At 62.0% G+C, this 16,820-nt stretch overlaps 1 protein-coding gene and 1 pseudogene across 5 annotated transcripts; both read left to right on the forward strand.

Moving 5' to 3' along the window:
* Nucleotides 1–1,465: 1,465 nt before the first annotated feature.
* Nucleotides 1,466–16,236, forward strand: NHSL2 (NHS like 2). 5 transcript variants are annotated; one of them, XM_066333821.1, is made up of 8 exons: nucleotides 1,466–1,663; nucleotides 7,388–7,540; nucleotides 8,311–8,482; nucleotides 8,573–8,777; nucleotides 9,659–9,790; nucleotides 10,866–13,076; nucleotides 13,165–13,297; nucleotides 13,632–16,236. In XM_066333821.1, exons 2-8 carry the CDS (start codon nucleotides 7,440–7,442, stop codon nucleotides 13,942–13,944), a joined length of 3,267 nt encoding a protein of 1,088 aa, XP_066189918.1. In that variant the 5' UTR covers nucleotides 1,466–1,663; nucleotides 7,388–7,439; the 3' UTR covers nucleotides 13,945–16,236. The 5 variants fall into 5 exon arrangements, with proteins under 5 accessions (XP_066189918.1, XP_066189917.1, XP_066189920.1 ...); XM_066333820.1 differs by having other exon boundaries at nucleotides 8,346–8,482; XM_066333822.1 differs by lacking the exon at nucleotides 1,466–1,663 and adding an exon at nucleotides 5,600–5,634.
* On the forward strand, nucleotides 4,448–6,696 carry LOC136370409 (uncharacterized; annotated as a pseudogene).
* Nucleotides 16,237–16,820: the final 584 nt, after the last annotated feature.

A 16,820-nucleotide genomic window follows, 5' to 3' on the forward strand; every position in this document is an offset into this window, starting at 1 on the left:
GGACCAGGAGAGAGGCTGAGCTGCAGGTCAGAGGGGGTGAGGGGTATGGGCTGGTCGGTGTTCATCACATCCCCCTTGGCTCCCCTCCTGGGAGCACGGCAAGTGGGCAGTGGGTGGACTGTGGGACTCAGGGGGACCATGGGATGCTGGCCTGTTCCCTACCAGGAGGAAGTGCCTGGACCACAGGGAGCTGGCCTGCAGGTCCTGAGGGATGAGGGGTGCTGTGCTGGCCACTACCCAGCACAGTGCCCTCGGCTCCCACTCGCAGGCATGGAAGATGAGCAGACCATCGGATGCTGCTCTGCTCCCTGCCCGCCTCTCCTACCTGGTGCCATTCCGAGGGAGAACTAATCACACTTCAGGGTTGTCAAAGGAATTCTTGGAGCTCCGGGAAGGGCCCAAGGGGGACTGTGGGGCCAGGCCCTGGCCAGAGCTGATTCATCTCTGTCCTCAGGTCACAGTTCCCCTCTAGCCTGGAGATCTCCAGCAGACCTCCGTCAGGTGCCTGGTTTCCCTGGAAAGACCTGCATCTGGCTGCTGGGGGCAGGGGAGAGTGGGATTTGGCACTGCATGGCTCTAAACTCACCTTGGGTGTAAACCTTGAGCAAATACTTGGACACTCACAGGGCTGGCAGTACCTCAGTGCCTGGGGGATTCCTGAGCAGTCGCACATGCTGAGCAGGCTTCCATGCAGAGAGGTGGCAGCAGGTCCCGGCTGGAGCTTATCCGCCAAGGGGCGGGAGCTGAGGCTCCGTAAGGAGCAGCCCTGTGGTGGGTGTGGGTCACTGATAGTGTGTGATATTCCTGAATGAAGTCTGCGCTGGGGGCAGCATTCTTGGCCCTGCCACAGCCCTGGCTCCCAGGAGCCTCCATCCTCGGGGAGAAGCCAGCTCAGCTTTACAAAGCCCTGGGGCACTGGGAAACCGGTCCCCAAGGAGCCTTTGCTCCAGGCTTTGGAAGGAGCTGAAGTGAGATGAAACTCTGGGAGCTCTGGCAGCTCCCCGGTCAGAGCCGGGGGGTTCAGAAGGGCCCCAGGTTTTGTTAGCTGTAAGGACTGAGGGAGCTGCTGGGCAGTGGCTCAGCTGGGCCGGGGGCAGCCACAGCCTCCAGGTGCTGGTTTCCCCACAAAGAGTCTCGTGGTTGCTCCATGTAGGAACAGCCATGCTCTGCTGGGGGGACAAACCCCACAAACTGTGTCCCCCCAGGTCACCCACCGCTCTCACATGGTGCTCCAGCCACAGTTGGGGGATATTTTGGTTCTGTGACCCTGTGCATCTCATGGAGTCCAGCCTGTCCTGGCTCTAGTGTCCCTCCCCAGGTGCTGCAGGAGGGATGCTCGTGGAGGGATGTGCATTCCTGAGTGACCCGCCGTGAGGGCGGGTGGATGTGGGATGGGCCATGCACAGCCACGGTCCCTACACTATCCTTCCCCAGGGAAGGAAGAGGGGCCGGGGCCAGGACAATGGGCTGTGGCTCTGACTCAAACAGCCAGTTCCTGGTTGCTTCCTCTCCGTGCTGGAGCTGCAGGCAGCGAGGACGGGGGAAGCTCAGTGCTCTCAGCCTGGTTTGAGGCAGAAGCTCCTGGGGGGCCGGAGCGAGAGGCCCCCAGCACTCACAGCCATGGCCAAGGTGGAGTGGCTCCTGGCACCCTGGCAGCGGGCAGGTAAGGCAGGCAGCAGGGCAGGGCTGAGGTGGGTGGTGGGGCAGAGGGGTCTGCAGGCACTGCTCATTCTGCACGGCAGGGCCCCGGGCTGGGGGCAGCTCTTAGGCACAGACCCTCTGCAGGCCATGCAATAGCCCAGGGGTCAGTGCTGTCCAGCAGTACCAGCCTTGTGCCACCTTTCCCAGACTGACCTGAGCTGTGCAGATCTCCTGTCCCTTTTAAATCTTTCTGCCATTCCCCAGCTGAGCGGGGTGTCCTTGCCCTTACAAAGCAAGAGAAAGACAGAGACATCCAGTCAATGTCCCACGGACCTCTCATCAGTCCTGCGGGGACAGATCCTGCCTGTACTGGTGCTACTGTGCCTTCCTGGCAGCTTCCACATGCTGATGGTAGCGGGAGGAGGGACCGTGGGACTGTGGACCATGGGTCGACACAAACAGCACAGACACCCAGGACCCTCACTGTTGTCACTGCTCTCACTCCTGCTGTAGCTGATTTCAGGTCTCAGGCCCCTTTGTCCCAGGACCTCTGGCCACATTCCCCTCTCAGGCGACTTCCTCGCATTGTCCCGGCCCCGCGGAGTGTAAAACCAGCCGGGCAGAGGGGAAGCTGCGCTTTCCTGGAAGGACCCCTCTGGAAGCAGGCTCTGGCACAGGCAGCCCACACTGGCCGGGGTGGTGAGCACTGCCTGGGCTTCCATGTGCCACTGAGCGGTCTCAGCCAGGCTGGGGACATCACAGTGAGAAGGCTGGTGGGCTACGGTCACCCTGTGCCCAGTGACTCCTTTGGTCATGACACTGTGATGTTGGGCTGCCAGGACCAGCTGGGTCTGACAGGTTGCTGTGCCAGGCTTCCTGAGGCTCTCAGGAAAGATTGTGCCTGGAGTTTTGCTGGGAAGCACGGGAGAGTGAGGGTTGCAGTATGAGGAGGCTGCCAGGGAGCCATGGCAGGGCTGGGAGAGGGCTCTGGGCACAGTCCTGCTGCCCGTGGTGGAAGGCTTGGTGCAGGAATCTGGGTCCAGCCAGACTCCAGGGCTCCAGTGCCTGTAACGGGGCTCCAGTGCTGCTGCTCTGCCCCAGGCAGCAGCCTGAGTCCACCTTGGCTGGAGTGGCCCCAGGCCAAGCCCTGCTGCAAGCGCGGCCACGGGCAGTTCCTGTCCCCACGGCACGGGCAGCGGGTGGCACACTGGGCTCCTCCCGGGCCAGCTTGGCCAGCCAAATCCTGCCGCACACATACCTCCCCTCCTGCCAAAACCCCCTGACCAGGGCCCGTTGCACTGCTGGGACTGAGTGCACACTGCACCTCTGAGTCCTGCTGATGGACAGGGACGTTATTGACTGGTTTGCTGCTGGTGGTTTTCACAGAAACCTCACATAAAACAGCCTTCTCCCCATGAGCTGAGGGACCGCCACAGCTGCCAAATCTGCCCTGCCGCCTGCAACTTCTGCAGTGCCCTTATCTCCCATCAGCACAACAATCAGCTGATTCCTTGTTAAACAGGGAGCTTGGAAGAGCTGAAAACCTCTGGCAGATCTGGTGTGTTGAGACAGTGTTGTTTCTCAGTGCCTGTGGTCCTGCTGGGCACCTGCATGGGAGCACGGGGACGTGCTGGACCAGGGTCCTGGCATGGCCAAGCTGGGGACTGGACATGGTGACCCTGAAAGGCTTCTGGCCCCTCTGGCCCCAAGCACTAGCAGGTCAGACGCCTGTGCAGGTGGCCCTGCCTCACTGGGGGATTGGAGCTATGCCACCAGACATGTGACAGTGTGTCCTGGAGAGCATCAGATTTGGACAGTGCACAGTCTCTTGACTTTTCCAGTGAGGGCTCATCCCAGGCAGAGCATGTGCAAGTGGCACACGGGGCAGGTCTGCTCAGTGAGTGGCACCTTGTGGCACTGGGCCTAGGGGTGTCGGCAGGGAGTCGCTTCAGGATTTCATTCAGACCTGGGTGGGCATCTGGCCCTGGGGCTGCCGTGCCCATGGACGTGGCTCTACATCCCGCAGGGGGCTGGTCCGGCAAGTCCGGTTCGGCAGGGGGTGAGCTTGGGACAGGAGGTGTTTCTGCAGCCGCTGCCAGCTCCCTCTGCGTGCCCTTTTCACTTCCTCTACACTAGCCGTGGAGCAGCATGTGCCTGGCTTGTACACGGGACCGTCCCCAAGCCGCACGCTCCGGCAGCAGACAGTCCGGGCTCGAGGGCAGGCCGCAGCGCTGGCTGGAGCCGGCGGCACACGGTCCCGGCACTGCGGCACACGGCTCCGCTGCCGGCAGCATCGGTCTGGGCGCCCGGGTTCAGTGCCCTCGGCCCGTGGCGAGCTCGGTGCTCCGGCCCGGCGGCGGCAGAAGCTGCTGCTGTGCCTGTACCCGTTGCCATGGCTGCTCTGCTGATGGCGCATCGCCTGCCGCTGCCGTTACATCATTGCTGCCAGGACTCCGCGCTGGCACACGGGGTCCGAGCGGCTCCAGGCGCGCCCCCGGCATCTCCTGCGCGTGGGGAGCGAGCCTGAGAGGGAAAATTTGGCGGTGAATTCAAGCAAGAGGCATCGTCTCACAGGAGCTTCGGCCTGGATTAAAACAGCTCTGATGGCTCTGTCAAATATCTCCCTGTGGATTCGGGATGCGTGGGCTGTGGGTGAGTAGGGGTGCTGGCATGGAGCAGGGGTGACTCAGGAGGTACTGAGGGGCTGGGGGTCCTGCAGGGACGCTGTTTCTGCAGGCGAGAGTGGAGCTCAGCTCCCCTTCAATGAACTTCTCTGGAATTCCACCTCAGTCCTTGTGTACCCGCCATGGCCACAATGCCCCGAGCCTGGACACTGGCTCATGCTCAGCAGGACCCTGAGGCTGCAGCATCGGCTGCAGCTGATGGTGCTGACTCTGGGGACGTCCCAGGCAGATGTCCATCGGCAGGCAGAGTAGGGGATGCTTCCTGCTCCTCTCCGCTTGTGCTGGGGCCAGGAGGGGGCCTGGTGCTAGCAGGGAGTGTGGTGAACCCTCCACCAGCCATGCCTCAGTTTCCCTCAGCAGCCAGGATCAGGTCAAGACCACGAGTTGGTGGGACAGAGCTGTCCCTCTGGCTCTGCTGTCCCAGGAAGCCCTTAATCTCCCGCAGGCATTCGCCACGGGGTTGGAGCACCTCAGAGGTATTTTGTGCTCTCTGATAAGCATGGCAGGAGGGTCACTGCCAAGGGCATTGGCTCAGCTCAGCTGCACTGTCCTGGCCGGCTGCTGTGTCCTCCTGCTGGACACTCCTGCTTGGCTGGGGCATCCCATGGCCACAGAGGGGTGGCAACTGAGCTTCCTTGGACACTTACAACCTGCCCTTGTAGTGAGCCTGCATCAGGCTGCTCTCAAATGCTGCCTGTCCCTTGGGAGCACTGTGGCAGTGGCACGGAATCAGGACTGCCAGCTCCTTACACCCTGTCGCTGAGCTGCCGTGCTGGGCTGGGCTGGGAGTGCTGCTCCCAACCCACCCTCAGAGCCACTGCTCCCAAACCACCCTCAGAGCCACTGCTCCCAAAACACCCTCGGAGCAGCGGCTCCCAGGGAGACAAAGCCTCAGGGTGCTGCTCTCTCTGGCACAGCGCTGTCCTTGCGGTTTGGGGCATCTGGGTGCCAGGAAGGTGCTTGGCTCATCCATTCCTGCCCCCAGCTGGGGAGATGAAACGCACGGTGCCTTGGTGATGCCAGCACCTTGGCAGTGCCAGCAGCTCGGCAGTGCCTGCCCCGCAGCCCACACTGGCTCAGGACCGCACTGTCACACTCCCGAAGGAGCACTGTCAGCAAAGAGGGGGAAGCTCCACGGGGCGGACCCCCGGCACTGCGGGTTCCTTTGCAGGGCAGGGTGCTGGGTGTGGGTGCTGCCGCGTTTCCGCCGCGCCCAGGGCAGCCCCGGGTTCGGTGCTGTGGTTTGCCCACGTGTCAGCACCCGGGCTGGGTGTCCCGGGTGACTGGGCTGCAGGGCCGAGGTGCAGAGGTGAGCTCCCGAATGCTGGGGAGGGCGGCAGGGGCTTGGAGAGCTGCAGGGGCTGCTCAGGATGTCCCCGAGCCCTCGGTGGGACGTGGCTGCACGGGGATATATGGGCAGAAGATGAGGAGCATCAGCTGTGCTGAGGCCAAAGGCTGGGGCTGTGTGAGCCAGGTAGTGGCTGCAGCAAGGCAGGATTCGGGGTGCACCCTTGGGGTGTTCTCAGAAATTACGGGGCAGCTTTGGACCTCCCACCTCGCCAAAAACATCAGGTTCTGGGGTCTGGGGTCTGCAGAGGTGAAGGTGTGGTCTCTGCCCGTGGCGCTGTGTGTCAGGGTTTTGGGGAGATGCCCAAACTTGCCCTGTGCATGGCACATGCACACATGCGCCCCAACACCTCTTGGTTGGTATGGAAACAAGTCAAATTATTTAGAGGAGGAAGAAGGGGGGAAAAAAAGGAAAAAACCCAGTGTTAAGGCCTGTCGTTATGGAAACAAATTATAAAAGTAACTAGGCTGGGGACATGGCACCTTGCTTTGGGGTGCTGGGCGTTGTGCAGGCTCCATCAGCTGGGGAAAGGGCATGAGGGCACCCAGGGGCACAGGAGTGTTGTAGGCAGGAGGGCACCTGGGGGCAGGAAGGCACCTGGGGGCAGGGGGATGCTCATGATGCAGTGCAGATGAGCTGGGCCCCAGCTGCCTGACTGGGGGCAGAGGGAAATGTGGCTTGTGCTGGGGGTCCCACACTTCTTTTGGGGCCATTTCCCTTTGCAGATGTGTGGGATTACTTCCGCTGCCTCAGCTGGGGCCTGGCATGGAGCCGCCTTTGGCAGCAGGGCAGTGGTGTGTCCCTGGGGCTGGGCACTGCACTGCAGGTGACCGAGGGGAAATGTTTGTCACTCACTGGTAATCGGAGCATCTCAGCTGATGGGGAAGGGGACAGGGACAGCCTAAATCCCCTAAAGACCCCGGTCATCCATATATCCCTGTGTAAAGCTCACAGAGACCCGCTTGTGCCTGCCAGGGTGTGGATGCCCTTGGAGACAATGTGCCAGTGGTGGCACTCCCTTGAATCCATGCTGAGTACAAACCCACATGCACTCTCAGCAGGCCAGCTGGGGCTGCAGCGTTCCCATGGCAAAGCCTGATTGTGGGAGCAGCGCTCAGCTCCCCACGGAGCCCGTTCCTGCTGAGCCCAGATCCTGCTCCCAGGGACTTTTCTATCCATCAGGGTGTTTCAGAGGGTCTGAGAGTCGTCACAGAGGTTTTCTTCCTTTGGAGAGATTCTGGGGTGTCCGTGCCAGGGAAGGGTTTCTGCAGCCACTGCCAGCTCCCTCTGTGTGCCCTTTTCACTTCCCTGTGAGCCCCAAGCTGCAGTGCAGTGGAAGTGACAGGTGCCTGGCTCCTGCCTTTCGTTGCAACTTCTGCTCCTCCACGGCCAGGATGTTGCTCCACCAGAACGTGCAGCATTTCCTGTGCCCGGGCGTGGTTAGGCAGGGGTGGCAGGGCTGCCTTCCTTCCCCAATTTCAGCCAGCTCCCTTCTTGGCAGCCCTCAGGGATAGTGTCCAGCCCCCAAAGTGGTGGTGGCAATAAGGGCTGGTCCCAGCAGTCAGCAGCCTGCCAGGGTGGGATACAGCCACATCTTGGCATTCCTGGAGAGCTGGGGTGGGATGAGCACTGTGCTGGCAGTGTTATCCCACAGCAGCACCTGCAGGGAAGCCACCCCCCACCTGCCTCTGACGCCACTCTCTCCTGCCTGCAGCCACCTCTAACCTGGACCTCGAGAGCAAGAAAGCCACCCCCACCAAGCTGCCATGGCAGCAGCCTGTGAACGTCTTCTTGGCCGCTGGGCGCCCACCCGGCATGGAGCAGCTGCACCAGGAGGCCCAGCTCAACCTCCAGAGCTTGCTGCAAGGTAGCAAGGAGAGGGGCTGGGGTGGGCTGGGTGAGGGTGGTGGGTGGGTGCTGCCTGGGCTAGGTGACCACTGTGAGCTCATTTCTCACTCGCATGTCTGAGCCACTCCTTGGACCTCACGAGGCTGCAGGAGTTGGGTCCTTGGGGTCCCAGCCTCCAGTAGCTCCTCACCAATCTCTGCCCCCAAGTCACTGCTGCAGGTGCCAAAGCAGCTGGGACCAGGATTGCCTGCTGGGGCCACTGAGGCCAGGGGGGCCACCAGAGCCCCACCACAACACAGGTCTCATAAGGACCTCAGGGATCTCCCACTGATTTGCCTAACTGGATCAACGTGGCCAGTGATTTTGTTTCCTCCCAATCTCTGGCCCAGGCTGTCACGTAGCCCTGGCGCTGATGCTCCTCAGGCATCAGATGAGATCAGCAACCCAGCCATCCAAAAGCTTGTAATCTCATTAAGTCAGCCTGAGCAGCCCTGCTTTCTGCCAGTCCACAGCCACCAGCATCAATTAGCTCAACAATTACAGGATGGGGACACACTGAGTTCCTGGCTGTTCCCACAGAGACCCACCACATCCCCTGACTGCGCCCCAGGAGGAGTGGGGCCAGCTGGGATCTTAGTGCTTCTTCAGTTCCCCCAGACCCTCCTTAGGGTCTCCCTTCCTCACCTTCTGAGCCATCTGTCCTGAGCAGGCATGGCCACACTAGGCTGGGGACAGCCAGAGGGGACAGTCACCATCCCTTCACATGCCCACTGCACCGGGATCTGGCAGCAGGAGCAGGGTCCCAGGTGCCGTTTTTCTTGCAGAGGAGTATGAGGAGCAGTACACTGAGAGCAGGGTCACCGGGCAGACCTTCCGTGCTGCTGGTCACATGCCCCCCGACACCTCTCCTGAGCCGTCACCTCGACCCCCACCTGCCAAGCGCCTTGAGTTTGTGCTTATGGTGAGTTCTGGGGTGGCAGGGTGGGCAGCAAGTCCCTGTTTGTGTTCCATCCTTGTCCCTTTGGTGGCTGACACGCCTTTCTTCCCGTAGCCCCCAAGCCAGCGAGCGGCTGAGGAGGAGAGCACCAGCAGCACTGTGCTCAGTGCTCGGCCTCCTGACACCTCCCTGAGCCTCCCCACCAGCCCGGACAAGCAGCCTCCCTGGCCCAGGGCCTTCCCCCTGCCCCCCGTGGAGGAAAAGCAGTGGCACCAGCCTGGCTCCATCCAGACCAACATTGTCCCCATCAATGTCTCTGGTAAGGCAGCATCCCGTGGTGCGGCAGGGGTACGCAGGGTGCGGGCAGAGGTGTGCCTCTGCAGCCACCTGGGGCAGAGTGCGGGTGGTTGGAGGGCTGTGGCTGCAGGTTGTGTTTCTGTGGGTTAGGTGGGCACTGGGGCAGAGAGGGGACAGCAGGGCCATGCTGTCATCATTCTCAGCCATCTCTTGTGCCATCTGCAGCTTTGTGCATCTAGTTTGCTGGCCATGCTGCTGGCAGGTCTCACATCCCTGACGTAATGTCCAGCCAGTCTGGTCTGTTGTCACCTAGGCGCTCACCACATGCCATGCACCTGACCTGTCTCACCTGTCTCCCCTGACATCCATCTGCTCATCCTCTCAGGGCCACAGCTCCCAGCAGCACTGTCCTGCCCAGTCCTTGCAGACACAGATGCCACGCTCTGGCCCAGGTCAGAGTCTGGGGCTGGTGGCTGAGTGAGGTGCCCCTTCTGAAGGGCAGAGGTGTCTCTCCGCCCTTTCTCTCCATCATGGAGAGCTGTGCCAGGGCCACACCGGTTCCTCTCCCTCTCCATGTCTCATGTACCTATTCCCAGTCTGGCTCAGCACAGTGGTGTGGGATCCAGCCTCACCAGCACAGACCAGTGCCTGTCACGCAGCGCGGGGCTGGTGTCTGTAGCTTTCCATCCATCCCACCTCTATCTGCAGCGTTCCCACTGTGCCTCCACCTTCCCCGTGCTCACCCCACATGGCTCACACCATCCTCCTGCATCCCACACTCCCAGCTGTGTCACCATCCCAGGCTGGGGACATGCAGAGAGCACGGGTGATGGAGGGGGATGAGCTCCTGGCCTGGCAGTGGCTCCCAGCACCGTGGTGTACCACTGTTTGTTTTGGCTACAGGGCAGCAGTTTGCTAGGCACGCGAGTGCTCGTCACTCCCTGTTTAACACAGAGACTGCGATGAACCCAAAGTCCACCCTGCGGCGTAGACGGACCATTATTGGATTCCCTAACCTGTCCCTGCGAGACCAAGGTGATGGCAAGAACCACTCAGGCAGCACCCAGGCAGGGCTGGCACCCCCCAGAGCTGCCCTGACAGTGGCACAGCCATCCCAGGGCTGGCAGCCAGCCCAGGCACAGACGGGCTCCTGGGTACATCCTGACCACGGGGAGGTGCAGGCACCACACTGACTCTGCACCCTCCGTAGGCACCAAGGTGCTGAGCACACTGGTGACACTGGGCTGGCCTGCGGCTGGCATGGCATCAGGGACAGCCCCTTTGTCCTGAGTCAGGGTTCAGAGACAGGAGTCACCCAGCCTCAGCTCCAACAGCTCCATATGCCCACCTTCCCCATGGACAGACCCTGTCACGGGGTGCTGTGACTGTGGGGCACACACCTGGCCAGGTCTTTGCTGGGGCTGGCAAGCTGGCCATGCCAGTGCCAAGGGTGTGCATGTGAGAGTGCCTGGGGTGCTTCCAGGCTGGCATTGGACCCTTGGGAACAGCAGCCACTGTGGCCCAGGGGCTCCATCCTGCTATCCCCTGTGGAAGGTGTAGAGAAATCAGAGCCAACCTCTCCGTGGAGGCAGGTACCATGGCACCAGCTGTTCCGAGGCAGTTTTCACAGAGGAAGGTTTCTTCCCATTACAGTGGTCAGACCATCAGCTTGTCATGGCTCCTCCTTTGGAGTCAGTCCACCGCATCCTTGAACATCCCTGTCTGCTGGGGGCGTTCAGACTGGGGCTGCTGGCTCCTTCCCCATCCTGGCTGTGCTGTGATGGGGTGACACTGTGAGGCACCATGTCCTTCCCTGTCCCAGCTGGCAGCGCCTGACCTGGCTCCTCCTGAACCCTATCTATATCCCCACTGTGGAGCAGCACCAGGGCAGCACTTTGGTTGCCATGGCACTGATGTCCCCATGGTAGAGCCTCCTGCCATGGCTGCTGGTTTGTCCTCAGCACATTCCAGCCAGTTCCAGATCCACATTTCGTGCCTGGGCAGAGGTGCAGCCTCAAGACTGGCCATGGGCTGGGACAGCATGCTGGGCAGGGCCATGTGCCTGTGAGTAAGGTAGGATGGTGCTCACCAGGCTCTTCTCTCCCTGCAGGCAGCGCCAACGGCCCCACATCCAGCACACACACGCCCATCGCTGAGTCCCTGTCCTGCAGCTTCGTGCCTGAGACCACGAGTGGGGGGACGACGCCCCAGGAGATCAGCCCTCGTCCACCCCTCTCAGCCCCACTGAGGAAGACCTTCAGTGACCTCGGGGCCCGCTGCTGCCAGCCACCTGCTCCCATGGATGGGGCAGCCAACCCTTGTGCCAGTGCCTGCAATGGGACACAGGGCACCCCTTTTTCCCCACCCTGGAGCCCCCTGGGTTATGGGAGCCCCCCCAGCCTCACCACTGGCCCGGTAAAGGGGCCCACCTGCACCTCACCAGGCGGCTCCATCCCATCGCCCAGCCCAGGCTCACCCACCACCTCCACCTCATTCTTCATCGCCACAGAAGAGCGCACGGGCAGCAATGGGCCCAGCTTCTTCTCTGGCCCAGTGCCTGCTTCCCCCACCAGCTCTGGGTGCATCCAGGGAGCCAAGGGGAATTTCTTGCCGGGAAGCCGAGAGGAGCTGGAGCCAGCAGCAGGGCCGGTGCAGCTGGAGGTGGAGCAGGCAGGCTGCCGGTTCCGTGAGCGGTCACTGTCAGTGCCCACTGACTCGGGGTCCCTCTGCTCTGTGGACATCGCATATGCCGAGACCCGGCGGGGCAGCACCAACTATGCCCTGGGCTACCCCAGCGCCAGCTCCGAGGGCAGCACCAGCACTGACAACATCTCCCTGGGGCTGGAGCCTGAGGGGCAGCGGCGGCGGCGCTCCAAGAGCATCTCCCTGAAGAAGGCCAAGAAGAAGCCCTCGCCACCCACACGCAGCGTCTCGCTGATCAAAGAGGGGCACGACAGTGACGTGGGGCTCAGTGCAGCACTTCCCAAGGACCAGCGGCCGAAGAGCCTGTGCATCCCACCGGAGCTCCAGGGTCACCGGCTGGTGCATGCCAACCCCCAGGGGAGTGCGGGCAGGGAGCCCAGCAGCACAGCTGCCCCCCACCAGTGGCATCTCACGGACTGGAGGGCCGGCAGTGATCCCTACCAGTCCCTCTCTGGCTCAAGCACAACCACAGGGACCACGGCCATTGAGTGTGCCAAGACACGGGGCAGCTCTGAGTCCCTTGTGTCCCCTTCAGTGTCCAGGGCCACGACGCCCTCCCAGCTCTCTGCTGAGGCAGACGTCAAGACCTCCTCGCCAGGCAGGCCCACAGGGCTGATGTCCCCATCGAGCGGGTACTCCAGTCAGTCGGAGACCCCAACCCCCACTGTACCCACCTCCACCGTCCTCGGGCACTCCCCACACCAGGTGCGTGTGAGGCCGCTGGTCCCCGAGAGAAAATCCTCTCTGCCCCCCACGTCCCCCATGGAGAGGAGCCCCAAGGGCAGGCTGTCCTTCGACCTCCCACTGACTCCACCCGCCCACCTTGACCTCTCAGGGCTGAAGATCTCCCTGAAGGGAAAGACGAAGGTCAGCCGGCACCACTCTGACTCCACCTTTGGCACCAAGCTGGCCCAGAAGACAAGTCCCATCACACCTGTCATGCCTGTGGTCACACAGTCCGACCTGCGCTCCGTTCGCCTCCGCTCCATCAGCCGCTCGGAGCCAGAGGACAACGCTGATGGCCCAGAGCACACGGAGGAGCCAGCACACGTCCCCTGCCCAGGGCCGGAGAGGAAAGTGAAGCCACCTGTGGCAGAGAAGCCACCTCTGGCCAGGCGCCCCCCATGCATCCTGCCCAAGCCCCTAGTGTTGCGGGAGGAGGGTCCCCTGTCCCCCAAATCCCCACCAGGCACTGCCACCCAGGAGAAGGGGCTGGCCCACGATGCCGTCGTGGTGCTGCGGAGAGGGGAGCTGGGGAGGGGTTCAGGGGAGCCCCACTTGTCCCTGGCCCCGGTGGGGCCCCGGCGGCTCTCGCAGGGCAGCCTGGACGAGCTGCGGCCAGAGCGGGGTGGTGCCAAGGGGGAGCGCAGGAGGGCCAAGGTGCCGCCGCCAGTGCCCAAAAAGCCCAGCGTGCTGCACCTGCCGCTCATGCCAGCTCTGGCACAGCAGGGAGCTGGTGGGGGGGACCTGCCACCCACCCCCAGCCCCATCATCACGCTGGACACTGACCCCTCCTGCTGCAACCCTGATGCTGAGGATCCACCATCCCCGAAGGCTGTGGACACCACAGGCTGGCAGGCTGCCAGCGAGTCTGCCAGTGAGCCTGCCTCAGAGCAAGGTGAGATCCCTTATGGTGGGATCACCCCAGGGAGAGGGGCTCCCCATGCTGCACAGGGGATTCACTGCTGCCATCTCCCTGCCCACAGGCAGCTCAGCAGAAGCCGGCACGGAAGAGAAGAGCTTTGTCAGCGACAAGACGGCTGAGTCCATCGTGGAGGAGGACGACGAGGTGTTCACAACGTCCCGCACCACAGAGGATCTCTTCACGGTGATCCACAGGTAAGGCTGGTGCTTGCACTGGAGGGGACAGTCCCTGTGCTCACTGCATCCCACCACTGTCACAGCTCTGGGTGTAGTGTCCCCCCATCACGACACCTCCATTTTCCATACTGGGGCCAGTGTTCATCCTTGGGGACAGCCCAGTTGCTGCTGCCTTGAGCAGACTGCAACCAGCAGGGAGGGTCCAGATTAGTCCTACCTGCCAGGAGCACCACCTGCCATGCTCATGTTGTCACCTTGCCCCAGCAGAGCAGGCTGGGCACTACCATGTCCCTCACTTTGGGACCTCACCCCAGCCCCAGACTGCTCCCACCCATGTCCCTTTGGTGCCTAGGTCGAAGAGGAAGGTCTTGGGGCGGAAAGAGCCTGGTGACACCTTCAGCAGCCGACCCACCTCCCACTCACCTGTAAAGACTTCAGGCTCCCCAGCTGGTGAGTCCCTGGCAGCAGCGGGCAGCAGTGGGAAGTCTTCCAGCAGGAATGAAGATTTTAAAGCCCTGCTCCAAAAGAAGAGCAGCAAAACCAGCCCTGGTACTCGGCCATCTGCTGCTGAACTGCTCAAGACCACAAACCCGCTGGCCCGGCGGGTCATCACAGAGTTTGCCCCTGAGCTGGACAGTGCAAACAGCTCCAAAAGCCAACCCTGACCACACAGGGGCCCCTCCAGGCGGAGGGGTGGCAATGGCTGCAGAGGGAGCGCTGCTGCAAAGGGCTGTCCTGGCTGCTGGGGAGCCCCTGTATCCTGCTGGGGGGTTCTTCTGCTTTTTTTCCTTATTTGGAGAGCTGCTGGCAGAGAGGCAGTGGCTGGAGCCCAAGCCCTCATGACTCTGGGCCCTTCTCATGAGGGAAGAAGCTGGAACTGGCCCTTGCTGAGCCAGCTCCTGGGATTGAAGGCTCCTGCCCAGGAACCAGAACAGGATCACAGCCCCCAGTGTTGCCCCATGCCTGCAGTGAAGCAGCTTGAGACTCTTTGGTCCCTTCGGCACGTGGTACTTTAAACAGCTTTTCTAATGCACAGTGGTGGTGATGTTTGATTCTCTTCCCTTTGACATTGTACCTTGAGTTTCCCATGCAGAGATGCCCTGGTTGAATTCAGCTGGACACACAGACGCACTTTGGGAAGACGCCAGGGGTTCGGCTGGATCTGCGGTTGCTTTCGAAGTGTCACAGGAGGTTTCCTGTCATTGCCCTGAGCACCCTTCCTGTCACACAGGGAACTGGCACCCAGCATCGGCAGCCAGCGCCACCACCTCAAGCCAAACTCCCACCCCTTGAAAGCCCCCAAAATGCTGCATTTTGGAGCTCCTCAGCTCTCAGTCCAAAAACAAACCCCGGGGTCACCTCCACTGCCAGACCCCTGGCCTCACTGCACAGGGGTCCGGCAGCCACCCCACTCCCTGCCAGCCCCCACACCAGGGGTCCTGCACCCGTCTGCCAGCTGGGGCCATGGGGGTACTGTGCCATGGGAAGGAAGCTCTTCCCCAGCTCTGCCTCCTGCATCTCCCCAACAGACTCTGCAACAACTTCTCCTGCTGCCCTGGCCACCGAAGGTCCTGGGATGCTACCAAGATGGTGGCTGGAATCCAGATGGACGTCACCTGAGCCACCTCCCTGGTGACTCCTGGGTCCCCCCAGGGTTGCCCACCACTCACCCATGCCCACCACTCCCACTTGCCAGCAGGGAGCTGAGCAAGGCCAAGTGGGACCAAGGCCAAGTGCCATCAGGGCATGTGCACACGGCCATGGAGGAGGGTTTGCATGTCCTCGGGTGGGATTTACCCCCCTCACCCTCTGCTGCCTCTTCCTGGCCTGGCTTCAGCATGGGAGCCCAGCAGCCACTAACAGAGGCCATGGTGTGGGGAGGAAACATCAGCTATGAGCATGGCCATGCACCCAGAGAAACAGGAAGGGCCAGCTGTGACTGACAAGGAAACAGGGTGTTTAGGGAAATTTCTGCTTGATTTCTTGATGTATTTCCACATGCTCCAGCCCTCCTGTGCTGTGGGGGAGCAGTGCAGTGTGTCCAGGCAGCAGCAGGGCACCACAGCACTGCTTCAGCTATCCCTCTGAGGGGCCTGGGCTACTCTGGAAGTCTGCCCCACCAGGAGCTCTGCATCCCCGGGGAGCATAGCCCAGGCAAACATTTCATCATCCTTACCCCAATCCTGGATCTGATCCCACTGAGGCTCCAATTGGTTCCCCTCTCCTCCATCCTGGTACTCACCCATCTCTCCCTTTCGTCTCCCAGGGCTGCAGATTTAAGCCTGTAATTAAGAGCCAGGCTGAGAAACTCAGGAAAAGAAAAAAAAAAAAAAAAAGAAAAAAGAAAAAAAGGAAAAAAAAAAAAGGAAAAAAAAAAAAAAAAAAGAGAGAAGAAAAAAAAGGAAAAAAAAAAAAAAGCTCTAAATGAATGCCCACATTTCACCCCCATCCCATGGCCCCAGCCAGTGGCATGGTGCTGGCGCAGGATGGGGCCAGGGCACAGCTTGGGAAGCTCTGGGGACGGGTTCATTTTGCACATGACTGCTCAGGAAACCAGGGAGGGAGCCGGTGAAGGGGGCTGGGAACTTGGATGGGGCAGGGACCCCCCTGCGCAGCACCCCCAGCACTGCTGGCAGCTGGAGTGGCCGATGCTGCAGGGAGGGAATGTCCAGCTGTGGGACAGAGATTGGCCATGGAATGGGGATGGGCTGTGCGATGGAAATTGCCCATGAAGATGGAGATCCTAATTTCCCTGGCCGAAGGAACATGTTCTTCCTGGGGCTCTTCCTGGCCGAGTGCTCGTCCCTGGCCGCTCACTGCCCGCTCCCTCTGGCTGCAGCTGTCCGCCGGGGTCCCGGGAAGGACAGCCCTGCCCTGGGATGGGGGCCGCCAAGGTGCCAACTATGGAATGTTGTACTTTTTATCTCGCCAGCTTGGTAAAGTGCTCCCTGCTGCCCGCCTGTGCCTGTGCTTCTTTGTGCTGCCGAGGGACGGGCGCTGGGGAGGTGGGCACCCCCTGGCACCCCCGGGTGGCTCGAGGGGAACCCGGCCCCAGCAGCTGGGGCCTTTCACAGCGTCTGCCACCGCTGCTGTGTCCCCCGTGGCTCTGGGGACTGTGTGAGGACAGTGTGAGGGGCTGGGGATGGGCTCGGCGTCCCGGAGGCAGGGGGGACAGACGTGAGGGACAGGGACAGCCCGCGGGGACTGCTGGGGTCAGCCTCGTACTGGGGGAGAGCGGGGACAGCGCTGGGCACTGGATACAGGCCGGGGGAGGACTGGCACTGGGCTCGGCATCCTGGGGCAGGGGGGATGGATGAGGGCGACAGCCCTGAGTGGTGGGGCCAGCTCTGGGCAGGCGCTGGGTACGGCCGTGGATGCCGAACTCAGCCCTGTACGCCGGGCAGCTCCAGACCTCTCCAGGCGGGCACGCCCCAGAGTCCCGCAGCCCCGCGTCCCCCGTGTCCCCGTGTCCCCGGCCCAGCGCGGCGGCTCCGTGCCGGCACGGCGCGGGCAGCCCGGGGCCTCGGCGCGGGGCAGCGGC

The sequence above is a fragment of the Sylvia atricapilla genome, chromosome 21, assembly GCF_009819655.1.
Source record: "Sylvia atricapilla isolate bSylAtr1 chromosome 21, bSylAtr1.pri, whole genome shotgun sequence".
In the NCBI taxonomy this organism is placed as follows: Eukaryota; Metazoa; Chordata; class Aves; order Passeriformes; family Sylviidae; genus Sylvia; species Sylvia atricapilla.

What these genes read in the sequence shown, in the direction of transcription:
- NHSL2 (XM_066333820.1), top strand. Translation starts at nt 1,621, where the DNA reads ATGGCCAAGGTGGAGTGGCTCCTGGCACCCTGGCAGCGGGCAG. An exon ending in CCTCCAGAGCTTGCTGCAAG is followed by an intron (nt 7,541 to 8,345) that starts GTAGCAAGGAGA and finishes TTTTTCTTGCAG; the next exon opens with AGGAGTATGAGGAGCAGTAC. An exon ending in GCCTTGAGTTTGTGCTTATG is followed by an intron (nt 8,483 to 8,572) that starts GTGAGTTCTGGG and finishes TTCTTCCCGTAG; the next exon opens with CCCCCAAGCCAGCGAGCGGC.